Below are 27949 nucleotides of genomic sequence, written 5' to 3' on the forward strand. Positions count from 1 at the left end.
TGGCATCTCTGTGGCAGTGGTGAAGGTCGAGAACAGGTCAGTGTGGATGTAGGAAGGGAAGTTGGCAGGACGTGCAACTGGAAGCTCAAGTCACAGTTACCTGCTGAGATTCCTGAACCTGCTGTGTCTATTCAAGCTTTTAGATCTGGGGAAGGTTAACCAAAAGACATCTTTCCAAGGGTCAGTCTGTTTTATCATATGGTTTTAATTGCAGTTATTGCTGAGAATCCACTCTCGTGAAAGTGTGCAGGATGGAATGGCAGTCAAGGTTTGACTGAGATTACTGCATTCTGGATACCTTTTATTAACATTCGTCCAGAGAGCAGTAAAGTCAAGTACGAAATTGTAACTTCAAGCCTTTGGCAACACCAGTAACATTGGCAACAATGAGATCTTGATGCCTGCAGACAAGAATGGATCATGAAACTACGACTTTCATTTGAGGGAACAGAGTCAGAGGGGAAATACTCTTGGACTATTGGTCGGTCTTGTTATTTAACGCTGGTGAGCGAGATAGACGACTTCTTTAATAACCATTATACAAATGATGGGAGCAAGTAAACACAGCTGCACCCAAACCTTACTGTTCCCTTGTGTGGGAAGGAACTGCAGATGCTGGTTTACCCTGAAGATGAACACAAAATGGTGGAGTAACTCAGCGGGGCTGGCAGCATCTCTGAAGAGAAGGAATGGGTGATGTTTCGGATCGAGTCTGAAGAATGGTCTTGACCCATTCCTTCTCTCCAGAGATGCTGCCTGCCCACTGAGTTACTCCACCATTTTGTGTCTGTTTACTGATCTCTTGTGTGCCGTTTCAAACACTCCGTGTTCATTTCCCTGCACAGATAGATTAGAGCAAATCAGGTGGCTGAGGTGAAAAATATATCTGCCTTACATGTTAGCGTGGTGAGACATTGTAAACCCTGAGCGTGTGTATCAAAGGAGACTTCTCTTGAGAGGGAAAGGCTTCTAGCTCATGGTGCAGTTCACAGACTTGGTTTGGTGTTGACTCTGATCCCTCCAATCCCGCCTTAGGTTCAGGAGAGCCAGCACACCTCAGCACGTAGTTGGTGACAGTGGTCGGCTCCTGTTCCTCACATAGCCACAATCGGGGAGAACTAAAGGCACTTCCTTTCACAAAATTTACAATTCACACGTTTGGTTCCGATAGGAAGACATTGTTTGGCTCTGGGATCAAGTTCTGGTCTGCTGTATCTCTCCATGAAAGCATTGTACTGCTGGAGACCCAGTGTAACTCCCACTGCTCTGGACACACAGCTGACATTCTGTGATGTGCTGCAAGTTGTGTAATAAGTAGGACATTTTATCTTCAAGGTGGTTAACCTAGAGTTTCATATTTGGACAGTTTTATTGCTTTCTTTATTGAGCTTGACCTCGAGGCTGGAGAGGCTGGAGACAATAGGTGCAGGAGGAGGCCATTCGGCCCTTCGAGCCAGCACCGCCATTCAATGTGATCATGGCTGATCATTCTCAATCAGTACCCCGTTCCTGCCTTCTCCCCATACCCCCTGACTCTGCTATCCTTAAGAGCTCTATCTGGAGAGGCTGGAGAGTGTTTGCAGAGGTTCCAGGCTTCATTTGCAATGCAGCCTGATGGGGAAGTTGGGGAATCCCGGTACAGCAGGGGTGGGGGAGGGGCTGTGAGTCATGTGATTAATTGAATGGACCTCGTTGCCCATTCTCAATCTAAACCTGAATTTGGATGGTGGAGGATAGTCTATCGAGCCAAACGTTTCCTTTTTGCTGTGTGAGTGAAGTTCAAACTTGAACGTGAAACATAGTGGCACAGCGGGTAGAGCTGCTGCCTCACAACACCGGAGACCCTGGCTCAATCCTGACCTTGGTGCTGTCTGTGCGGAGTTTACATATCCTCTCTGTGACTGCATGGATTTCCTCCGGGTGCTCTTGTTCCCTCCCACATCCCACAGGTTTACGGGGTTGTAGGGTAATTGGCCTCTATGAATAGACTCTAATATGTAGGGAGTGGATGAGAAAGTGGGATACCATAGAAATACTGTGTACGGGTGATTGATGGTTGGCGTGGACACGATGGGCTGGAGACTGTTTCTCTGCTGTATCTCTAAAGCAAACTGAACTGTTTGGCACAGGTTAGGTCCTGTGGCCCACAATGTCTGTGCTAAACATGGTGCTGTCGCTACAGAGTTTGTTCTTTTCTTCTTGAGACTGCGTGGGTTTCCCCAGGTGCTCTGGTTTCCTCCAACATCCTAAAAACGTGCAGATTTGTAGATTTAGGAAAAAAACTGCAGACGCTGGTTTAAATCGAAGGTAGACACAAGATACAGGAGTAACTCAGCGGCTCAGGAGACATCTCAGGAGAGAAGGTTATGTACAGACGCACACATACGTACACACACACACACACACACACACACACACACACACACACACGCACACACACGCACACACACACGCACACACACACACACACACATACGTACACACAAAAACACAAACAATAGTGCAATAATAACAATAATAGTTTATGTAGTTCAGAGCTTATTTGAGGAAATAAATGAAATTCTCACTTGCAGCAGCACAACAGAATATGTAAACATAGTGCACTGTAAACAATATAATAAACGAGAAAACAAAATTCAGTGTGTGTATACAGTGCATTCAGAACATATTCAGACCCCTACACTTTTTCCACATTTTGTTACATTATAACAAGGGGAGTTGAGTAGGGGAGCAAAGAGGTCCTTCTGCAGTTGTACAGGGCCCTAGTGAGACCACACCTTGAGTATTGTGTGCAGTTTTCGTCTCCAAACTTGATGAAGGACATTCTTGCTATTGAAGGAGTGCAGGGTAGGTTCATGAGGTTAATTCCCGGAATGGTGGGACTGTCGTATGTTGAAAGACTGGAGTGACTTGTATACTCTGGAATACTCGGGGCTTGTATACTCTGGAATTTAAAAGGATGAGAGGGGATCTTATTGAAACATATAAGATTATTAAGGGATTGGCCACGCTAGAGGCAGGAAACATGTTCCCAACGTTGGGGGAGTCCCGAACCAGGGGCCACAGTTTAAGAATAAGGGGTAGGCCATTTAGAACGGAGATGAGGAAAAACTTTATCACTCAGAGTTGTGAAGCTGTGGAATTCTCTGCCTCAGAAGGCAGTTTAGGCCAATTCTCTGGATCCTTTCAAGAGAGAGTTAGATAGAGCTCTTAATGATAGTGGAGTCAGGGGTATGGGGAGAAGGCAGGAATGGGGTACTGATTGTGCATGATCAGCCATGATCACGGTGAATGGCGGTGCTGGGTCGAATGGCCTACTCCTGCACCTATTGCCTTTTGTCTATTGTCATTACAGCCTTATTTTAAAATGGATTAAATTATTTTTTTATCATCAATCTACAGACAATATCACATTATAAAAAAGCAAAAACATGTGTTTAGAAATTTTTGCCAAGTAATTACAAATAAATAACTGAAATATCACATTTACTTAAGTAATCAGACCTTTTACTCACTACTTTGTTGCGGCACCTTTGGCAGCGATTACAGCCTCAAGTCTTCTTGGGTATGACACTACAAGCTTGGCACCAGTATTTGGGTAATTTCTCCCATTCTTCTCTGTAGATCCTCTCAATGAAGACAGGGTGAACCTAAGCTCAATTTTGAGTGTCATAGCAAAGGGTCTGAATACTTATGTAAATGTAATATTTCAGTTATTTCTTTTTAATTACTTTGCAAAAATTTCTAAACACCTGTTTTCGTCTTTTTATTATGGGGTATTGTGTGTAGATTGATGATTTAAAAAAAATCAAATCCTTTTAAAAATAAGGTTGTAACGTAACAAAATGTGGAAAAAGTGAAGGGGTCTGAATACTTTCTGAATGCACTGTATATACACATACTCATAAATACACACATATATAGATCATGGATATAGATCATAATATATATATATACCTATATATATTATAGGTTACTATGTTTACATATTCTGTTGTGCTGCTGCAAGTAAGAATTTCATTGTTCTATCTGGGACATTTGACAATAAAACACTCTTGACTGTTGGCCATTCATAGATGGTGGTGATGTGTACTTACTGCTGAAAGATCAGGTTCATCTCATCTGAAGAGTGTTTGACCAACAAACAGAACAATGACATTCGTACTTACAGCCAATTAACGGGCCTGTAAACACAGTAATCAAAGACAACATATAATAGTGTATTTAATTATTTTGTTTAATAACCCCAATACTAGTGCAAAAAAACCCTAATGTCTTTAGTGCAACCAAGACAACACATAATTCATAGTTTTGTCGTGTTTAAGAGCTTGATGTTTGGTGTTAAAAGAGAAAAATTGTAAATGGCTGCACAACTTCATCAATGTGCACAGTTTGTGCTTCCACTGCTGGGCCTGTGGAAGGAGGCAGAGACTGTGCCACCAACCAAGCTGCTTCTTTAGCTGAGCCCTGGTGTCATGAGAGGGGCGAGGTTGAGTTCTGAGGTACAGAATGGGTGTGGAGCGCCCTCTGGTGGAATCCCTGCAACCAGCTCCATTCACTTCTGTAAGGTCGATTCATACTTTGCAAGTTGATGATTCAGGAATACAGATTTGGTTGGTGTGATTAATTTGTCCCAGTTAATACCTGCTTGGTATAAAGATAAATCTTTGCTTTTTGTATGTTCAGGGTGATTTGAAGCCATTGTTTTTTGTGGAAAGTGTGATGGTTTGAGTTTTCTCTTCATTGCCATCTTTCTGCTTTGTGTAAATGTTTCGGTGTAAAACCAGCTCCTGGGCTTTGTCAGTGCTGCCCAACAGTAGATTTTTAGCATCTGCTCAGAATTATGCCTACCTTCTGTGGGCGAGGAAGAGGAAGGGTGGTGAATAATCCCAGGGTTTATTCAAGCCTCTTGATCCATAACACACTAGAAATATTCTACCACTGAAGTATAGTTACTTTGTTGGAAGAGAGAATCTGTCAACTACCATGACAATTTTGGCAAAGCTTTGCCAAGTGTTTGGTGAGTTAAATACAAACTATTTAAAGTTGAAAAGACCATGTTTAAAATGACCTTGCACAGTTCTACGGGTGGGTGACGTACAGAAACAAAATTTCTCGTTGAAAGTTCTATTTTGCACACAATGTGAGAGTCTTTTACTCTGACTGAAACTTCTGTTGTAGATTTGTTGTCCACCATTTTAGCTTTCACAAACTGTGACCCTCCATTTGTAAAAGTGTAACTGCCTGTACTTTGTCTACTCTGAGCTGCTTTTGTAACCAGAGAGAGCAGTCTCCTGATAGAGAATGTGAGTGCTGCCTGTCTTGTGAAATGTTCAACTGAACAGACAATTGTCAGGACCTGAGAGGCTGAGCTATGGGGAGAGGTTGGGCAGACTAGGACTTCATTCCTTGAAGCGTAGGAGGCTGAGGGGTGATCTTATAGAGGTGTATAAAACCATGAGGGGCATAGATAGGAATGCACAGAATCTTTTGCCCAGAGTTGGGGAAATGGAGAACCAGGTGACATAGGTTTAAAGTGAGAAGGGAAAGATTTAATAGGAACCCGAGAGGTAACTTTTTCACATGGAGGCCGGTGGGTATATCGGACGAATAGCAAGAAGAGGTAGTTGCGGCAGGTACTACGACAACATTTAAAAAAACATTTGGACAGGTACATGGATAGCAAATGTTTAGAGGACTATGGGTCAAACGCAGGCACGTAGGACTAGTGTAGATGTGGCATCTTGGTCGGCATGGGCAAGTTGTGCCGAAGGGCCTGTTTCCATGCTGTATGACTATAATAGCGGTGTCGACTCGCATTGTGTGTGCTGGTGATGTGTTCCCCTCTGTGCCAGAAATGCTGGTCACTTTCTGCTTCATGAGCCCTTAAAGCAGAACGCAGGACTTGTCTAGGCGATAGTTTTAGGTGAAGACTGGCTTTGTGTGGAGGCTTGTGTGGAGGAGGTGGTGCTGTCCCAATGCGTTTATTTTCATAGTGAAACTCATGACGATTAGATACGTTGTTGATAGGTCCTTAGGCAATCAGCTTAGCAAATGTATGAGACATGATACGGGAGAGGTTTTGCTCAGTGTTTCCTACACAATAAATGGCATTGAGGGCTTTCTTCAGAATTGAAATAGCTTAAAGATAAAGTAAAAATGAACACTCTTTCTGGAAATTGTCTAAGTTTTGGGGGTGATATTAAGTGGACGTTGATCTTCAGGTATGCAATCCTCTCACACATTGAAAGGTTGAATAGGCTTTAGGTTAACTGACTTCTTGCCTCAACCCAACTAATGTATCAATGCTCATATAATCTTCACTCCCCCCCTGAACTGCTGCACTAAACTTCGACTGGTTTCATCAATTCAGCTTCAGTGATGTATTGTGGCTGAGAAGCCATCCTCCTCCTGGTATCTTATCCTTCCTGTTTTCTGCAGTCTTATTTCTGTTTTTCCTAGTCTCTTTATCTGAATTCTCATCCTTTTTCTTTCCTGCTTGGATTAATAATCTAAATCTTTGCAAAACTGAAAATAAATTGGATACAAGTGGCCTTAAACTACTTGAGACAGAGTGGTTATCCAGGGGTATCTCTTCAGTTGCTGTTTTTCAGTCCATCAAATTCAACTGCAATGTACATTTTCCCCATCATGGCCCATCTCTTTAATATCTGCAGTTCCAGGAACTAGACACGGCTGAATTGTGCCTCTGTTGCTGCAGACCCTTGTTGGCACACTCCCACTCCAACCTCTTGCCAAGTTATGCGGAAAATTATTGGAGTCATACAATCATACAGTGCGGAATTAGGCCCTTTGGCTCAAATTGCCCATGCCGACCAACATCTACACTAGTCACCAGTCCCAGTCACTCGCGTTTGACCCACATCCCTCAAAACCTATCCTCTCCATGTACCTGTCCCAATGATTTTTTAAACACTGTGATAGTACCTGCCTCAACTACCTCCTGTGGTAGCTCGTTCCATACACCCAACACCCTTTGTGTAAAAAAATAACTTGCCCCTCAGGTTCCTATTAAATCTTTCTTCCCTCACCTTAAACCCATGTCCTCTGGTTCTTGATTCCTCTACTCTGGGTAAAAGACTCTGAGCATTTACCCTTTCTATTCCTCTCATGATCTTTTCTACCTCTATAAAATCACCTACTGCACTCCAAGGAATAGAGGCCTAGCCTGCACAATGTCTCCCTATAGCTCAGGCCTTCGAGCCCTGGCACCATCCTCGTAATCTTCTCTTTCACCCGTTCCAGCTTAACAGCATCTTTCCTATTACAGAGCGACCAAAACTGAACACAATACTCTAAATGTGGCCTCACCAATGTCTTGTATAACTGTAACATGACCTCCCAACTTTTAAACTCAATACGCTGACTGATGAAGGCCAATGTGCATAAAGCCACCTTGACCACATTATCTATCTGTGATGCTGCTTTCAAGGAACTATGTACCAGCACTCCTAGATCCCTCTGTTTACAACACTCCCCAGAGCCCTGCCATGCCCTGCCCAGGATCAACTTTCCAAAATGCAACACCTCGCATTTCTCTGTATTTGAATTCCATCGACCATTTCTCAGCCCACCTCCCAAACCGATCGAGATCCTGCTACAATTTTTGGCATCCATCTACAATATCACTCTAATTAGTGTCCTCTTCAAACTTAAACTATTCAGATCATTGCTCCATTCCCTGCTGTATATCACAGCTTGAGGCTTTGCATAGGCACATCATGGAATTGTGCCTTGGACAAGTTCTACTTGTACTCTCCTGGAATAGGAGCACCAACGCTCTTGGGCGACGCTGCAATGACATTACCAGCTGCATCCTCCCACTGCCCTGCACTGCCACCCCCTGCCTTGCTTTAATGTGTGAAGATTTCTTTCATTGATGTAGGGAGCTACATTAGGGAGCTAAAAATGTTGCTCTTTAGATAATCGAATCCTATTTGGGCACCTTGCAGGCAATTCCACATCTAGGAGATGATTGAAGTGGAGAATTTAATCACGCACATGTGGAAATGAGTCATCTGCATGTAGTCTACTTGTAGCCACAATCTCTAAACATATGGGATTTATCCGCCTGTGTGAGACGTCAAGTTTAAAACTGGCCCTCTTATTGCTTTCCTTTCAGCTTAGTTATATACCAAAGACCTTGTAAAAACAAAGAACTGCAGATGGACACACAAAGCTGGAGTAACTCAGCGGGTCAGGCAGCATCTCTGGAGGTGTTAGTTTTGGGTCGAGACCTTCCTTCTGACTATGACCCCGCGTGACTTCTTCCGTCTGAAGAAGGGTCTCGCCCCAAAAGGTCACCTATTCCTTTTCTCCAGAGATGCTGCCTGTCCCACTGAGTTTCTCTAGCTTTTTGTGTCTTTCTTCAGTTTAAACAAGCATCTGCTTGTTCCTTCACAAGAACTGCAGACGCTGGTTAAAACCAAAATCCCTGGTTTAGTATTTAATACTATGCTTCAAAAAATGCATTCCACTTGGTACACTATTTCCCTTGCTTTCCAATCTTGAAATTGATTTATTGTTGAGCTGCCATCCTTAATCCATCCCCTCAACCCCTCTCCCGAGGTGTTTGCTTTGGATTTGGACATTGTTTAGCAATTCTCTCACCGTTTTAATGCTAAATTCCCTCTCCCTCTCCAACCCTCCACAAATGCTAGTCTTTTCCCCTGAATAAATGATATTTATATTTTTGTCGAGGAATGTTTTTGCTCTGCAGGTTGATTTCTCATTCTGCTTCTATTGATTTCACTAAGCACCGCTAATGGCCTTGTTAATAGGCGTTGGTCTCTGTTGGTGCCTTGCCATAAGGGGCTCACTCCAAGCTGCGGCTGATCCATTAGGAGTGATGTTGTGTCTCCATTAACTATAGGACGATCTACGCGTGAACTTGTCTCCCAGATGGCACAATCACCAGAGGTTTTCATGTATGAAACATATAATGTAGAATGTTCGCTGCATGCCGTTGCCTTGGAAACTACAGTCTTGTTTCCCACTGTAATCCATCATTAAAGATTTTTATTTGTGCAAGTTGGAAGCGCGCTGTAGTTGGTAAAACCATGCTCTTAAACTACATTAAAAGCCTGGGTTAGTTGACAGTTAAGATCATAAGTGATAGGAGCAGAATCAGGCTATTCGATCCATCAAGTCTACTCCACCATTCAATCATGGCTGATCTATCTATCTCTATTAGAATCCAACCCCATTCTCCTGCCTTCTCCCCATATCCCCTGACACCCGTACTAATCAAGAATCTATCTATCTCTGCATTAAAAATATCCATTGTTGGGAAATTGTTTGTCACTGTTTTAAATTTCCACATTCCCCAAACACGACTCTACAATGTTCAGGTGCAGGTTGGCAGGTGTGAAGCCCATAGATAAAAATACCCCGACATAGTTTCATTTACTTCCATCTGCTTTTTCAAATAGAATCACGGAGTCGTACAGCATGGAAACATACTCTTCGGCCCAACTTGTCCGTGGCAACCCAAGTGCCCCATCCATGTTTATCTCGTTTGCCAACATTTGGCTTATATCCCTCAAAACCTTTCCTATCCATGTACCTGTCTAAATGCATTTTAAACATTGTTATTGTACGTGCCTCAACTACTTCCTCTGGCAAAGTTAGACACAAAATGCTGGAGTCACTCAGCAGGTCAGGCAGCATCTCCGGAGGAAATTTTCTCCAAAGATCTTTAATATAAGCCAGTGTCTGCATTTATTTATTACTTCCTCTGGCAGCTTGTTTCATAAATCCACCTCCCTCAGTGAAAAAAGTTGCCCCTCAGCTTCCTAATAAATCTCTCCCCTTAAATCTAAACCCTCTAGTTCTTGATTCCTCTACCCTGTGAAAAAGACTCGATGCATTCACCTGTGCATTCACCCATTCTCGATGCATTCACCTGGTCCATTCTCCTCACAATTTAATGCACCGCCATAAAATCACCCCTCGGCCTCCTGCGCTTCAAGGTATAAAGTCTTAGTCTACCCACCTTCCCCTGGCTCAGTCTCGCATCCTGGCCACATCCTTGTAAATCTGCTCTCAACCCTTTCCAGCTTAATGGCATCTCTAACCAAGCAGGTCAAATTAACCATGGGAAACACATAGAGGAAATGTCACAGGTGTTTTTCTTTACAGAAAAGCCAGTAAAAAGACACAGTTGGTCTTCATGAAACTTCACAACCTCAAATAAGCTCTGAACTACAATAGACTTATTATTATTATTATTATTATTGCACTACTATCGTTTGTTTTTTGTGTGTACGTATGTGTATTTGTAAGTATGTGTATATACACACACACACTGAACTTTTTTTTCTCTTTTGTTTATTATATTTAGTGTACTATGTTTACATATTCTGTTGTGCTGCAGGAAGTAACAATTTCATGGTTCTATCTGGGACATATGACAATAAAACGCTCTTCGTCAAGCTGGCTATTGTATTGCTCAGAGATAATTCCTCCCTGGGTGGAAACCAAGAGTTAGTGCTGAGATGTCATTACTGTATCTGTCTGTGTAAAGGAGTGCAGTCACGAGGCGTGTGGGGAACCATCTAGACAATAGACAATAGACAATAAGTGGAGGAGTAGGCCATTCGGCCCTTCGAGCCAGCACCGCCATTCAATGTGATCATGGCTGATCATTCTCAATCAGTACCCCGTTCCCGCTTTCTCCCCATACCTCCTGACTCCACTATCCTTAAGAGCTCTATCTAGCTCTCTCTTGAATGTATTCAGAGAATTGGCCTCCACTGCCCTCTGAGGCAGAGAATTCCACAGATTCACAACTCTCTGACTGAAAAAGTTTTTCTTCATCTCTGTTCTAAATGAACTACCCCTTATTCTCAAACTGTGGCCCCTGGTTCTGGACTCCTCCAACATTGGGAACATGTTTCCTGCCTCTAATGTGTCCAACCCCTTAATAATCTTGTACGTTTCGATAAGATCCCCTCTCATCCTTCTAAATTCCAGTGTATACAAGCCTAGTCGCTCCAGTCTTTCAACATATGACAGTCCCGCCATTCCGGGAATTAACCTAGTAAACCTACGCTGCACGCCCTCAATAGCAAGAATATCCTTCCTCAACAAAGTGCTGGAGTAACTCTGAGGTCAGGCAGCATCTCTGGAGATCATGGATAGGTGATGTTACGTGTCTGAAGAAGGGTGTTGAGCCGAATCCCCTATCCGTGTTCTCCAGAGATGCGGCCTGACCCGCTGAGTTACTCAAGCACTTTATGTCCTTTTGTGTATTAATCAGCATCCGCAGATCTTTGTTTCTACTTTCTAACCGTCGGCGTAAGTTGTAGCTGCAGACGGACCATGTACTAGTACTTAAAGAGCATCCTTCTTTCTCTTCACCAGTTCGCACCATGTCTCAGATGATTGGGGGTAAATGTTGCCGTCTTTGGCAAATATTTGATCGCTGCTTGTTTTGACATGAAGGTTGATGATTTGAGGGAATGGGGTTTGTGTCATGAGTTGTAAATGCCATTTAAATGGTGCCCTTGATCCCTCACAGTGAACACCTCTTTGTTGATGTTACTTTAGTTCCAGGCGCTGGCAGGCTCAATGACTTCTCTTGGCTGGATCTTGCATTATTAAGAAGACGATTCTCCTTTCCCCAGTTCCCCTTCTTACATATTTACATAGAAAGTCTTTTAAAATGACCCCAAAGGTGAGCCTCTGTTCTTGTTCACAAATTGTGCCTTGTGGATGGTTGTAGCCACTCTCCTGTCTTTACTGTTGGAGCTCATTACGTGGAGAGCTTTGTGGTTGACTTGTAGCTTCACAGTTCTCTGCGCAAGTGTCTCGTTGAATTGCTCCCATTATCTCCAACCCTGTCACGTGTTTGAAGGTTTGGAAGTGCCTTCCAGTCACATCTGAGCTGCTGCCTTGCTCCATCCACCATGTCCTGCTCCTGCCTGAGTGGGCGGAGTAGCTGCCATTGCAGCCTGTAGCTGTGAGTGGACTGTAATCAGCTTCGGCCCCAGCAAGCTGAGCTGGAGGGAGCACCACTTTTAGCCATTGAGGTTTTCCATTAAATAATTGCTAGATTGCACAATGTGAATAAGAGGTTTCTTCATGGGGTTGAGATCTGAAATGCACTCCCTTTGAGAGCAAGAATTCTCTTCCTCAGACTTTCCAAATTATTATCTAAAGAACACATAACAGTACAGCACAGGCCCTTCAGCCCACAATGTCTGTGCTGAACATGATGCCTTGCTTAATTAATCTCCTCTGCCTGTATGCGATCTATATCTCCCCATTTCTTGCATATTCATGTGCCTATCCAAAAGCTTTTTAAATGCCACAATCATACCTGCCTCCACTACCACCCCAGCAGCACATTCGGACACCCACCACTCTCTGAGCAAAATAAACGCCCTGCACATCTCCTTTAAACCTTGCCTCTCTCACCTTAAAGCTCTGGCCTCTATGACATTGCCACCCTGGAGAAATGTTCTGATCGTCCACCCTCTCAATGTTAAAACCTTCTATCAGGTCTCCCCTCAGCCTCCAACAATCCGTTTGTCCAATCTCTAGCCAATACCTTCTAATCCAAACAATGTTCCGGAGAGGGGGGTCTCAAACCGAAACGTCTCCCATTCATTCTCTCCAGAGATCTGGATACTTGGTGTTACTCCTCTCACTTGGCACACTTGTGTTGTAACCTAGTGATGTGATCTTTAATCAAAGTTGTCATTCCTCACCCAGGTTTACAAGCCCAGCGGCCCAGACGGCAGTGCAGGGAGAGGGCAGCGGATTCATCTCCAGCTCTGGGACACAGCTGGCCAGGAGAGGTGGGCATTTATCCTGCAAATCATTTATTCATGCAGCACGAGTTAAGATTTATAGGGATGAGTATTTAACTTCTAACATTGAAATGCCACTTTGTTTTCCAGCTGCACAGATGGGCACAGGCCTGTCCTCATTTGATATATGACTGGGCAAAGAAACAAGAGTTAGGAGAGTTAATTATTTATTTGTACCAGCAATGGATTAATGAAATTCTTACTTGCTACAGCTTTACAGCCCTATTAAGGCAAAAACACAAATAAATATACAGTAATTAATAATACAAGAAATTAATAATCAGTAATACTAGGTAACCAGACGATTGTAGAGCCAAACTGGAGTACGTCGCACAACAAAACAAAGTCCGTAGTAGGTCCTAGTTGCTGCGTCAGTGTTGTGCAATGTTGGTCCGTAAGGGACCAAGGGACCCCATTAATGTGTAGGAAGGAACTGCAGATGCTGGTTTAAACCGACGATAGACACAAAAAGCCGGAGTAACTCAGCGGGACAGGCAGCATCTCTGGAGAGAAGGAATGGGTGATGTTTCGGGTTGAGACTGTCTGAAGAAGGGTCTTGGCCCGAAACATCACCCCATCCTTCTCTCCAAAGATGCTGCCTGTCCCATTGAGTCACTCCAGCTTTTTGTGTCTATCTTCGGGACCCCATTAACTTCTGCCAAATGTGTCTCTTTTTACAGATTGAAAGAAGCTTTCACTGTCTGTCCCCTGATTACTGTCACAGTCGGCAGTCCCTTTGATCCTTGTGTTCAGAGTGCTGATACTCTCCCAGTCTTTAGGCTTCCCTGACATTTTTTTGTGGCACGTTTATCCTTTTGATTGAGTGCGGATTTTAACTTAGCTGTAGTTAGGAGCACGTTTTCTTCTTTTGGGGTTTTGTGTCTTAAAGGGACATGTATTTGTTGCAAATTATTTCATGGAGTCATAGGAAGATACGTTATGGAAAAAAACACTTTGGCCCACTGAGATGCACTGACTGCCAACCACTCATTTATATATTCCTGCATTAATTATGAATTATAGTAAGTCCTCTATCAGCTGACCTACTATCCATAAATCTACGTATCCATATATAACTCTGAAAGTGGCATCACAGGTGAACGGAGTGGTGAAGAGGGTGTTTGGCATACTTGCCTTCATCAGTTAGGGTACTGAGTACAGGAGGTGGGACGTTATGTTGCAGTTGTACAAGACATTGGTGAGGCCGCACTTAGCAAGTATTGTCTTCAGTTTTGTTCATTCTGCTACAGGAAGGATGTCATTAAGCTGGAAAGGATGTAGAAAAGATTTACGAGGATGTTGTCAGGACCTGTGTGCCTTGGCTATAGGGAGAGGTTGGGCAGGCTAGGACTTTATTCTTGGTGTACAGGAAACTGAGGGGTGATCTTCAAAGGTCTTTTATTGTCACGTGTACCAATTAAGGTAGTGATAAGCAACAAGACACAATACTACAAACAAGTTAACATAAACATCCGCCACATCAGATTCCCCACATTCCTCACTGTGATGGAAGGCAATAAAGTCTAATCTGCCTCCCTCTTATAAGTGTGTATAAAATCACAAGGGACACAAATAGGGTGCATTCACATAGTCCTTTCCCCCAGGGTTGGGAAATGAAGCATGAGAGGTCATAGGGTTTAAGTGAGAGGGGAAAGATATAAAAGGAAATTGAAGGGCACCTTTTTAATTTAGGGCGTGGGGAAGAGAGTGGAAGTTTTGTTGCCTCCATCACAGTGAGGGGGTGTTTGGAGTCACTGTGATGGACGTTTGTGTTGGGGTTATGTGTCTTGTGTTCTTTTTTTCTATGACTGCTATGTAGTTTCGTTCGGTACTTCGGTACCGAACGACAAATAAAGCTCTGTTATACTGTTATACTGTTATATGGAACGAGTTGCCAGAGGATATGGTTGAGGCAGATACAATAACATTTGAACAGTTACATGGATAGGAAAGTTTCTAAAGATTTGGTCAAGCATGGGCAAATGGGATTGTCCTAGATGGGCATCTTGGTACACATAGAGGAGTTGGGCTTAGGCCAGTTTCCGTGCTGGTGGTAATGATTCATTACCACCTTTAGCCTCCAACTATTCATTAAGCCCAAAGCACAAGATGAAGTCGTAATCAGGTTCCTAAAGGCATTTCCCACTCTCACTTGGATTTTGTTTTGCTCCTATAATATAATTTATAATTGTCTTAATTGAATATTCAGCTTTTACTGTCTTGATATAGAAATGACTGAAAGGTTTGGACTGGAGTCTGGTTCCACCAGGGGTGGGGGGATGGTCCCTCACACTATTTGCTGTAGCCATTGTCTGTACAACTACTTGAGTTTAGAAAGTTCCTGGTGAAGGGACCATTGTTATTGAGCAGGAGGTAGGAAAGACTGCTAGGGAGGGGAGCAGGCGTTATTGTAAGGGAGTGTGGGGCTGAGCAAAATGTGATTAAGGTGGGGAAAGACGTCCAGACCATAGTTGTCACCGTGTTGGTAATCTTGAACTCTGTCAACTCCAGCTCCCTGAGTCAGCAGCTCCTATTGCTTGATGGCCACATTTCTTTCACTTCTGGATCGGTATTTTCCAAACTTATAAAGGTTTTTCTCTGCCACCAGGTTCCGTAGCCTAACGACGGCTTTCTTCAGAGATGCTATGGGTTTCCTTTTGCTGTTTGACCTGACAAATGAGCAAAGTTTCCTCAACGTCAGAAACTGGATAAGTAAGTTTCGCTGGGGAATTATTTTCCTTTGTTTTTCAAGCTTGCATCTGTTTGCTTCAGCCTGAAACGTGTGTGTGTGTGTGTGTGTGTGTGCTTTCTTTGTGCTTTGACGTGGTTGACATATGCACTGGTTGTGTGTGTGTGTGTGTGTGTGTGTGTGCTTTCTTTGTGCTTTGACGTGGTTGACATATGCACTGGTTCATGTAGTGCATTAATGCTCTGTTAGATTGGAGATATCTAGACTTTTGATCCAATGTCCTTGTAACTTGGTCAACAGCAGCATAGATAAATGTCTATTCACCTTCTTGGCCACTGAAGTTTGTGGGAATGGAGGATTTAAACCATGTGTAGCTATCAGTACAAAGTGGATAGGATGGACACAAGGAAAATCTTTGCATTCCATACTTTTTTATTTTAGCCTTAATTTACCACTGCCTGTTGGTCGAGAGACAGATATTTAGCAATACATTCTCTTGGAAGTGATTGGGCTTTTCCCCATTGGGTCCCACGTTGAAAAGACGTCTGTTCATTTACCTCCGCTGATCTTGTCTGAGCCACAGTTTATTTTTTTGCATGGAGTTGCTCCTGTATTTAGTGGAAGCAAGGAGCTGCAGATGCTAGTTTCCACAAAAGGTCACAAAGTGCTGGAGTAGCACCTGTCCCTATACCTCCTCGCTCGACTCTGTCCAGGGACCCCGGCAGTCCTTTCAGGTTAGGCGGAGGTTCACTTGCACCTCCTCCAACCTCATTTACTGTATCCATTTGTCTAGATGTGGACTCTTAAACATCGGCGAAACCCCAAATGTAAACTGGGCGATCGTTTCGGTGAACACCTTCGCTCAGTCTGCCTGAACCTACCTGATCTCCTGGTTGCTAAACACTTTAATTCTCCTTCCCATTCCCACACCGACCTTTCTGTCCTAGGTCTCCTCCATTGTCAGAGTGAGGCTAAACGCAAATTGGAGGAACAGCATCTCATATTTCACTTGGGCAGCTTACAGCCCAGTGGTATGAATATTGATTTCTCTCACTTCAAGTAACCCTGGCATTCCCTCTCTCTCTATCCCTCCCCTACCCAAGCCGCACCAGCTTCTTGTTTTCACCCAACAAACAGCTAACGATGACCTGTTTCCTTTATCATTGTTACTTTTTTAGCAAATCTTTCATTCATTGTTCTTTATCTCTCTACATCATTGTCTATATATCTCTCGTTTCCCTTATCCCTAAGTAGTCTGAAGAAGGGTCTCGACCCGAAACGTCACCCATTCCTTCTCTCCAGAGATGCTGCCTGTCCCGCTGAGTTACTCCAGCGTTTTGAGTCTATCACTGTTTTATTTCTTTAGCTCCCTCCACCTCCACGGCAAAATGATCATGTCATTTTCTCCAGTATTCTTGCACTGTCAGGATTTATTTAATGTCTGATAAAAATGAAACTGATTTTAATAACACAAACCATCTTTAATTACTTGGCTGACCTCATGGACATATTGAGAGATTACACAAGTACTGAGAATGAAAGCATCTTCACCTGGATGTTGATATGATGTGGAATTGTTAAAAAAATCCTCTTGTGTTTTATTGTCAGTATTTTAATCATTTTACTTTAATCTCTGGCTGCATTTCTTGCTGTGATGGTGCTCCTGCCATCTTCATTGTTAAACACTCCAAAGACGTACAGGTTTGTAGGTTAATTGGCTTGGTATAAATGTAAATTGTCCCCAGCGTGTGTAGGATAGAGTTAATGTGCGGGGATTGCTGGTCAGTGCAGACTCGGTGGGCCGAAGGGCCTGTTTCCGCGCTGTATCTCTAAACTAAAAGATGCTTATCCCAAGCCCCCATCCCAGCTTCACCAGTAGTGTTTCTCAGCTATGTTGTATGTACTTTGTACAGGGGAGCTGGAGTGTTGCCAGGATTACAGACATTTCAGTATTTTACTGTACAAGGAAGCCCGAGACAATTAGGGATTTTAGAGTTTGTTCATAGCTGATTTAAATGTATTATTCGCTGAGTTTATCTGACCTGTGGTGAGCACACTGATAAAATGTATGCCAAGTGCAGTAATTAGTTTCTGTTAGATTTTTCATGTTTGCCATAAATTTAGTTGGGTTTTTTCCCCCTGCATTTCATGAATAAAATATGTAGAAAGCAAAGAACCTGCAACATTGAAAAGATTTGAATGGGGCTGCAGCATTCAGTGTCTGTGTTGTGTGGATCCCCCACAGAAAGCCCAGGCATTTTTTTTTTTCATTTCATTTCATATATACAGCGCGGAAACAGGCCTTTTCGGCCCACCAAGTCCGCGCCGCCCAGCGATCCCCGCACACTAACACTATTTACACTATCCTACACACACTAGGGACAATTTTTACATTTACCCAGTCAATTAACCTACATACCTGTACGTCTTTGGAGTGTGGGAGGAAACCGAAGATCTCGGAGAAAACCCACGCAGGTCACGGGGAGAACGTACAAACTCCTTACAGTACAGCACTCGTAGTCAGGATCGAACCCGAGTCTCCGGCGCTGCATTCGCTGTAAAGCAGCAACTCTACCGCTGCGCTACCCGGTCCCATGTGTTGGTCCCATGCTCTTGCCCCTTGCACCTGTGGTGGAAGAGGTTCAGAAGTTTCAATCTGAGTCAGTTTCAATGCAAGCCCCATGTAGGGTTTAAAAACAGGACACTTCTAAAAAGGATTACTTGTGAACCGTAGAGAGTCCCACACACCAGCCACTGGCTAGGGTACAGCTTGAATAGAGAAAGTGAAGACTCCATAAATCTTATTCGTCTTGACTGTTCCACAGGTGGCAAAGTGGAATACACTGGGATTTCACTTTGCACAAAGCCCTAGACAGAGTGGATGAGAGGATGTTTCCAGTAGTGGGAGAGTCTAGGACCAGAGGACATAGCCTCAGAATAAAAGGATGTACCTTTTAGATTGGAGATGAGGAGTAATTTTTTTAGCCAGAGGGTGGTGTATCTGTGGAATTCATTGCCACAAATAGCCGTGAAGGCCTAGTCATTGAGTATTTTTAAAGCAGAGATTGATAGGTTCTTGATTAGTACAGGTGTCAGAGGTTAGAGGAGAAGGCAGGAAAATGGGGTTAGGAGGGAGAGATAGATCAGCCATGATTGAATGGCAGAGAAGACGATGGGCCGAATGACCTAATTCTACACCTATGTCATGATATGGAGGAATGTGGATTGCATGCAGATAGAGAGGATTAGTTTAAGTTGGCCTGTTCCTGTGCTGTACTGTTCTATGTTCTATGCTTTAGATCATTATGATGGGACTCTTTAAGGCAGTAACTGACAGATTTATGATTAGTAAGCGTATCAAGGGTTATGAGAAGATGGGAGAATAGACAATAGACAATAGGTGTTGGAATAGGCCATTCGGCCCTTCGAGCCAGCACCACCATTCAATGTGATCATGATTGATCATTCACAATCAGTACCCTGTTCCTGCCTTCTCTCCGTACCCCGACTCTGAATAGGGTTGAGAGGGAAACATAGACCAGCCATGATGGAATGGCGGAGTAGACTTATCATTCATATCATATCATATCATATATATACAGCCGGAAACAGGCCTTTTCGGCCCTCCAAGTCTGTGCCGCCCAGCGATCCCCGTACATTAACACTATCCTACACCCACTAGGGACAATTTTTACATTTACCCAGCCAATTTACCTACATACCTGTACGTCTTTGGAGTGTGGGAGGAAACCGAAGATCTCGGAGAAAACCCACGCAGGTCACGGGGAGAACGTACAAACTCCTTACAGTGCAGCACCCGTAGTCAGGATCGAACCTGAGTCTCCGGCGCTGCATTCGCTGTAAAGCAGCAACTCTACCGCTGCGCTACCGTGCCTAATTCTGCTCCTATGTCTTCTGATCCTATGAAATTTCACAAACCAGCTCTGGAGTGATGGTGCAAATCTCTTGCTGATGTACAGTTAACTTTCAAATATACTCACTTCACCTTTTTACTTTAGGAAGGAGAAGGGAAATATTTTTAAGCCACTGTGGTGCTGGTGTAAGAAAACACTTTTTCCAGAATTTAGTATTTTTGATGGGAGAGCATAAACCATGGGAAGGAGATTGATGCAGGAGTTCCCTGTGTGTATCTGTCCTCTCACATGATGGGTAATCTGAGGGAGGATAATGTATCCCTTTTGACTGCTGTGTTATCCTTTATAGTTTCTCTCTTTTATAAATGTGTTTCTAGGTCAGCTTCAGATGCACGCATATTGTGAAAACCCAGACATTGTATTATGCGGCAATAAGTGTGATTTAGAGGATCAGAGGGCTGTAAAAGAAGAGGATGCCAGAGAGTTGGCAGACAAATACGGGTGAGTGATATCTTCCCAACCAGTAAAGTATGTATGTTTAGCGACGTCCTTGAATTCCATCTAAATTTTGCTGGCTATGTACCTAGAAAACGGTCTCTATTGCGATTTTCCATAATGCAAAATCGTGTCATCTGCATGTGTTGTCAAGAAAAGCGATTTGATAAGAAAATCTTGCATTTATTTATTTTTACATACAAACTTTATTAGAGTGAATTGTATTCTGTATCTCAAATTTCTGGGTAGTCATTTGTGAAATTTGTATGGGCGATTTTCCGTTACCCGAGTGGTCTCAACTCTAGAGTTGCCCATTTCGTGGAAGAAAATCACCCAGTTATGTGTTCAGTAAGACAGTAAACGTCAACCTTCAATGTAGCTGCAATGTGAACAGTGCTTTCTTGACATTGGAAACACTCTCTCTGCTGTGCTGCTGTCTTGAGCTGGGTGGCTTTCACTGGTCACTGGGGCTGGTGAGAGTGTACTAAACCTCATGCCTTTCAGAGCTGGTTGGAAGATCTTTCTTGAATTTCTTTTCTTGTTTGCTTAATTACATGAATTGGGATATACACAGCATGTCTCATCAGTGGAGTCTGTTACTCAATAATGTAAATATCACAGCTTCCACATGCAATGTTTTTCTTAATTAAATGCATTTTGAATACAGTGACCATAACAGAGACTATCAAGATTTCAAGATCAATTTATTGTCACGTGTACCAATTAAGGTACAGTGAAATTTGAGTTGCCATACAGCCATACTAAGTATAAAGCACCAAGACACACAGCCACATAACATACAGTTTAACATAAACATCCACCACAGCGGATTCCCCATTCCTCACTGTGATGGAAGGTAATAAAGTTCAATCATCTTCCACTTTGTTCACCCGCGGTCAGAGCTGTTGAACCATCGGCAGTCGCCGCTGCCGACTGTACGAGGCCCTCGCGTTGGGATGATCGAAACTCCCCGCGTTGGGACGGTTGAGACACTCTCCGCAGCATGGAGGTCCCGAGTCGACCTCTTCTTACCAGAGACCGTGGGCTTCTCGATGTTAAAGTCCACAGGCTCCGCGGTAGGAGCTCTCCAAAGTTGATCCTCGGCAAAGGATCGCAAACTCCACGATGTTAAAGTCCGCGCTGTGCATGAAGCGCCGGGCCGGTCGGTCTCCAGGAAAGACCGGCAACTCTTCGATGTTAGGCCACAGTGGGGATGGAAATACGATACGGAGAAAAATCACATCTCCATCGAGGTAAGCGATTGAAATAAAGCTTCCTCAATTCCCCCCCCCCCACATAAAACAAACCAAGGAACACTAAAACATACTTTTAACACATACTTAAAATTTAAAAAAAACAGCAGAAAGGACAGACAGTCTGTTGGTGAGGCAGCCAGTGCAGGAGGCACCACCTGGTATCGCACAGTAGAGCACAGGAACGGGCCCTTTGCCAAACATGATGTTAAATTAAACAAATCCTTCTTGCACTTGATTCATACTCTCTATTCCCTGCTTAACCATGTGCCTGTCTGAAAGCCTCTTCAATGACACTGTTGTATGCCTCCTCCAATTCTGGGCAGATGCCATGTTGAGGGTGGTGGCAGTGAGGGTGTACTGTTGAGCTGTATTGACCTGATGAGTGTGCTGATCCATTGTGTGGTCATTTGGTGATGTTGAGTTGAGTCCCACCACTTTCCCACAGGAAGAAAACTTCGATTGTTGGTTCTCTTGTTGGTCGGGGAGATTTCATAATTTGTTTCCTGGAAAGGGAACAATAATTTTTTTGGGGGGGGGAGGGGGGAGCAGGTGAGGATTTTGGGTGTTAAGGGAATCGAGGGACATTGGATTAATAGAGTAGTTAAGCTGAGATAAGGGATCAGTCGCAGTGATTTCTATTGGGAAGCAAGAGGAACCAAACAATTTGTCCTTCTGTTTCCAATCTTCCTGCATCTCAAAAGGCCACATAAGATATTTTTGTTTAATGGATCGATGTTGCAGGGTGTCTACGTACTGTGGTCAGTTAAATTTAGTGATCTGAATGTTGGGCTTGACTGGAATGAGCCTCAGGAGCCTCAATTTATCACAGTAACATTGCATGATCTGGAAACACTTGAAAGTGGCATCTGTTCCAGTCTCATCGATCTGAATATTGAATCAAAGCTTCAGCATTAAGTTCTTAGTTGGGTGAATTTGAAGAGATTCATTAACAATGAAAATTTGGAAAGCTGAAGAAAAGTTGTTTCAACATAATGGAGCAATAGAGATTGAGCTGATTGAGGTAATTGAGCAGTAATTTGCTGGACTTTTTTAAATGGGTCCATTTATTCTTTTGAGGGTTTACATATCAGCTGGGTAAATGTCTCTTCTTTTCCAACATTTTCTTTTGAAATCAATGTTGCTAAATGTTCTCCCCCGTATGTTTGCTTCTGCTGTCTGATCGAGTTTTGCAGGTGGTGTTTGTGTGTGTGTAGGTGTGTGGCTACTTCATCTGTTAATGTTATTGTCACAATGTTGTTTCCAAGAGCTGTTACTTTGGGATGTTTGCAACACACATTCCTGTGGAATATCGGGTTTAGTTGGAAACCTTTTCCCAGTGACAGTGGAGGAGCGCTTCCGTTCAATCAAGCTAAAATATTCAGGCAAAAGGCAAAGGAGGAATTAAGAAAAACTTCATTTATAAAAGTAATACTTGCCTCAAAAAATGGGGACCACCATCAACTTGAGTGTGTTTATCAGTCTGGCATTTGGGTCAGGGAGAAGGTAACTTAACAAATGCTTCAAATTCTCCCTTGTTGAAAATGGGACTACAGATATTTAATGATTGGCAAACAGTCTTCGCATTGCAAACTTAATTTCCTTGCGATTTAGGAGCACGTAAGAGCTGTGCTGGATGGTTGCTGCAGTGTTGTGAGTCAACAGCTGTTCTGTCGACAAGATGTACGGTCGTGGATAAAAGGACACCGTGTAGTGGGAGGGGATTGAGTGGGAGAGCTGCCTGCAAGGGTTGGGTGTATGGGAGATGCATGGGGCAAGTAGCTGGGGATCGTTGGGGCAGATGGTATGGGGAGTGATGTTTGATGCCTTGGGTGATCAGAATTGGGGTGGTGTTTGGTGATGTAGGAAAGTGGGGAACTGAGAGGAAAAATCATTCCAACCCAATACTGTGTTTGAAGGCGTGGGTGTGACGAGAGTGCTCAATGACATAAGATGTATTAGTCGAATTTCCCTGAGGCTTTCCAAAAGAAAGATTGTATGGGGAACAGTCATCCAATGCTTGACTGACACAGATATTGCATCAGGCATGACTGTATGAATCATGTGCAGAAATGCCCAGTGTAATCCTGCGGTGTTCAATCCAGTAAAAGTCACAAATGTTTTCTGCTCCAGGAAAAAAATAGATTTGTCAAATGTATTGGAGAAAGAATAAGCAATGCATCTGAATTTCGAGGCAATAACTTTGTTTCTTTGGAACTTAGCACCAGCCTGCTGATAAGGTTTGATTTGTGAAGTCCATACGTAGTATCAAGCTGCAAACCAGAGTGAAAACAGAGTGATTATTGTTAACAGCAGACTGAGTTGTATGTCAACTTTTGGCGTTGATTATTCCATCTCAGTTTAGCTGGATTTGTAAAGTCCTATAATTTGAGACACTCTGAAGAGGCTTTGTTGGGGAGAAGCTGAAGCCATGAATGCAGGAGGCAAAATTAGCAGTAACCTTACAGAATTTATTGAAGCATGAATTGGCTCTACCATAACTAAACTCTTTCCAACCTGTGTCTCTGAATAAATTCACTGAGCCAAAGTTAGTCACAAATTCCATGTGCTCTTATTGAGCAAGGTAGATAAATAACTGGCTGTAGGAATGTTAAAACATAGAACAGTACAGGAACAGGCCCATCAGCCCACAATGTCAATGCTGAACATGTCATGTTGAACTAATCTCCTCAGTCTGCATGATATACGTATCCATACATTCCCTGCATGTTCATGTGCTCATCTAAAAGCCTATTAAATGCCACCCACGAATCGCGATGTAAACCAAAAATCTGCACATCTCCTTTAAATTTTGCTAGGCCCTCTAGTCTTTGAAGGTGTCTATTTTTCTTATTGCATTCTGATTATACCAAGTTCGAGAAGAATTTAAAAACTTTTTGTGATACCGTCTATTTCCAAATGGGTTCATTTTCTGAGTGAGGAATTGTTTGTTGCATGTTAAATCAGTGCATTATTAAGCGATTTCTCTCGCTGTTGCCAGGTTTCTCAGTCCCTAAGCCGCCTGCAGTTTTCCTTTTGCTATTGATTACTAATCCTGTGTTCCGCATCCTATGCATATCATCCATCGTACGTGGCAGAGAAATTAACTGTCTTTTTACTGAGCTACCGTTACAGGTAGTTGACCTTTCTTTGGCTCGATATGGGCAGTCATGGCTGGTTGTCTGAAATTGTTAACTTTCAGCGTTGAATTTTCAGGGCTGAACTCTGCCTGGTCAGCAGTGAGAGGCCATACCTTGAGCTTCAAGGACCAGTGCAGGATGCCAAAAACAGAGTGGGAATGGGGTGTAGTGTTCAAGTTACATAGCCTGTAACATCAGGCTTACCCTTGAAGAAGTAACTTGTTCAAATAGACTTCAGTAAGGTCTTTGATAAGGTTCTGCTTGCTAGGCAACTTTTTCACACAGAGGGTGGCGGTTATATGGAACGAGCTGTCAGAGGAGGTACAGTGCCCTCCATAATGTTTGGGACAAAGGCCCATCATTTATTTATTTGCCTCTATACTCCACAATTTGAGATTTGTAATAGAAAAAATCACATGTGGTTAAAGTGCACATTGTCAGATTTTATTAGAGGGTATTTTTATACATTTTGGTTCCACCATGTAGAAATTACAGCTGTGTTTAGCTTGGCGACGAGATTCTTTATACCACTGAGGATAATTGGGGCTTCGGAGTTATATCTCTTTAGAAAGATTGTTCTTTTGACACTGCAGTGTTTCTTAGTGTATTGAAATGGTAGCTTGTGCACAGAGGTAGGGCCACATTAAGCTGGGTTTCATTTCAGCCAAACATTTTGTAGGTGTGTCCTCCAGGGAAATGTGTTTCACCCTGTAGAGCCAGACCTCATATGATGCAAAACCCTCAGAGTTTGAATGGAATCAGATGGTATTGCTTTATAGAAATGTGCATAACCATGTAAAGAGGTAAAGATGAGGAAGTGAAGAAAAGTAGTATATGATCAGACCCCCTCTAAAAAAAGAGCAAGTGCATTGATTCTGAGGAGGAAAGGAACAGGGAAGGAGGGGTCAACCTATCCAGAAGATGAACCAGAGGGTTGGTGAGGATTTGCCTGTTCTCTGCTCTCCACTACAGCTTGTGGGTGAGCAGTTTGTAGGCCTGGGTGAATACAGTTTCACTGCTGCTTGCTGGGGGTTAACTTTAAATTGATTGTCTGTCGGTGCTGATGTGAGATTACTAAATAACCTTACATGTGTGTGCGGGAGTTCACTTGGAGATAATTTGTTATTGTGACAGAAGCATAGTGCAGGCAGAGAAACAGCAGCTTATGAAATCTGAAGGTGAAAATTGTTGCCAGCACCTTTTGTTTTAATATTTAATATATATTTCCATATTGGCATAAATTAGCCACAGTCGATGACCCCAATTAACACAACCAATGCAAGTGTCAGCTCCAAATGGAAGGTTTGTGGATAGATTCTTGTCAATTATTTGGGAACATTTCAGAACCTTTTTCCTCAACAGTCACCAAGGATAGAAGCATCCATTTGGTGCCAGTGATGCAGTGGTTAGTGCTGTTAAAACAGCTCCAATCCTGAGCTTGTGCCCCATCAGTGTGTAAACGCCCTCTGACTGCATCGGCTTCATCCAGTTGCTCCGGTTTCTTCCCCTATCCCAAAGACGAGCTGGTAGTATAATTGGCCACTGTAAATTGCCCTGAGTGCAGGTGGATGGCAGAAGAATAGGCGAGGGGGAACTCAACAACCTTCATGTTCTTCTCTTGAGTAAATGCAGATGAAAGTATTCATTGACGACCTCGCCCTTTTCCCATGGTTTTACATGCGTAAAGGGACATAATCTCCCCCTATCTACACTTTTGCTCTTAATATACATAGAATCTTTTAGGATTCTCTTATCTACCAGGGATATCTCTTTCCTATTTGTTGCCCTCATAATTTCAAGTGTATCCTACATCCCTTGTGTACCTCAAGGGATTTGCTTCATCCCTGTGCTTAAAAACCTGCCATTTGTCGCCACCTTTTTCCTGACCAGAACCTTCATATCTCTCATCAGTCAGGTTTTCTTGTCAGTCTCGCCTTTCACTCAAACGGATACAAGCATCCTGAATTAATTCTAGATAGACAAAAAATGCTGGAGTAACTCGGCGGGCGGGACAGGTATCATCTTTGGAGAGAACTAATGGGTGATGTTTCGAGTTGAGACTCTTCTTCAGACATATTCCATCTCTCTTTTCCACGGATGCAGCTTTACCTGTTGAGCATTTACAGTATCTAGATTTTTTTGATTTTCATTCCCGTGGATGGATTCATGTTTTGGTGCTGATCAGAAACGTTAAACCTGATTGCATGTTGACAATGTGGATCAATTTGTGGTTTGGGGTTAATATCAGAAACACTGTTGATCATTGCCATATATGTGTATTTGTGCACTGTCCTGTTGTCAATAGTTTAATGTAAGTAGTTAGCATATTTCCATATATGTTTATCTCTAGCAAATAGCTTGCCTTTTTTTCACAGCCTACCCTACTTTGAAACAAGTGCAGCAACAGCGTCCAACGTGAACAAGGTTGTGGAGACACTGTTGGAGCTCATCATGAAGCGCATGGAACGGTGCGTGGACAAATCGTGGATACCTGAAGGGGTTGTCCGGTCCAATGGCCAGAACTCCACTGAACATCTAAATGCAGAGGATCAAGACAAGGGCAAATGTGCTTGCTAGATCGATCTGTATGGAATTTGTCCCCCCCCCCTTTTTTTTTGTTGATCATTGACTTGAACATTTTTTGTTTCTTAGATGCATGCTGTCCACCAAACTAATATTTTGGTAAAATGAGAACAAAATGATTTACTTATTTGTGGACCATGTGCAACATTAAATGAAAGGGGTTGCCGATGCCTTATGTAAATTGATATGTACTCTTTGTTTCTACAGGAAGTCGGGTCAGGCTGACTCCCAGCAGTAGTTTTATTATGGGTTGGTGGAAAATCTCTCAAATGAATCGCAATCAAGCCACATTTGGCCACTGCATTTAATAGCTTTTATGAGTATGGACCAACAGCCAAAAATGCCCAATCTGTGCTTGTATAATCTAGGTTTTACATGGATCTCATTGATACATTGTGCATTTATGGTCTTTCCTCACCCCTCCTATTTTATAGTACCAGTGGGGCTTCTGAAAATCAAACATTCTCGCTTGCTCTTGGAATCATTATTTATGGCTTTGCTACTAATTCTTGGTGCTTGTGATTTGAGCAAAACAAAAATGTATTAGGCTTCATTTTATTTTTCTGAACCACTGTTAAACTTCCTTACAAGTATGTGCCTAAATGACTACTGGTGCATTGACAAGTTTTTACACTGGAGGGATGCCAAAAAGTTTAAAACCTGCCAAATACTTGATTGAAAGACTAGATTCTAAGTGATGTTGAGTTATGGAACGCTTGTCAAAAATATTATTTTGCCTTTTTGTTTAAAAAGAAAATAAACTTGGTTTGGTACATGTTGGGTAAATTGAAAGCAAGGTCAGTGTGCACTTTACCATGGCAAACCCAATGTGTTCTGCAGTTCAAAATTTCAGGAGTACTAAATTTCACTGCATTTAAAGATTCTAGAATGTAGATGTAATTAAATTTGATACAAATTATTGTATTTTTCTCAAATTTTATCTATTTACAATGTTTTAAAGTCATCATCTGAAAGTACTGTCAGGATATCCTTTCTAATAAAACAAAATTCCCTCAACTTTCTGTTTTGTTGTTCATAATGTTTAAAATTATATTGTTTCTTGAAATGGTGGTCTTCA

The 27949-nt window shown here is 42.8% G+C and overlaps 1 protein-coding gene across 4 annotated transcripts in view; it reads left to right on the forward strand.

Moving 5' to 3' along the window:
* The window catches only part of rab27a (RAB27A, member RAS oncogene family), a 101318-nt gene extending 73430 nt beyond the window's left edge, over positions 1–27888 (forward strand). For 3 of the 4 annotated variants that reach the window (XM_078427209.1, XM_078427211.1, XM_078427210.1), the window contains 4 exons: positions 12739–12824; positions 15445–15548; positions 19778–19901; positions 26664–27888. In XM_078427209.1, coding sequence (XP_078283335.1) covers positions 12739–12824; positions 15445–15548; positions 19778–19901; positions 26664–26865 — 516 coding nt within the window. In that variant the 3' untranslated portion in view covers positions 26866–27888. The remainder of the gene's footprint in view (positions 1–12738; positions 12825–15444; positions 15549–19777; positions 19902–26663) is intronic. The other variant, XM_078427212.1, reaches the window with a different exon arrangement.
* Positions 27889–27949: the final 61 nt, after the last annotated feature.

This window comes from Rhinoraja longicauda, chromosome 33, assembly GCF_053455715.1.
Source record: "Rhinoraja longicauda isolate Sanriku21f chromosome 33, sRhiLon1.1, whole genome shotgun sequence".
NCBI lineage: Eukaryota > Metazoa > Chordata > Chondrichthyes > Rajiformes > Arhynchobatidae > Rhinoraja > Rhinoraja longicauda.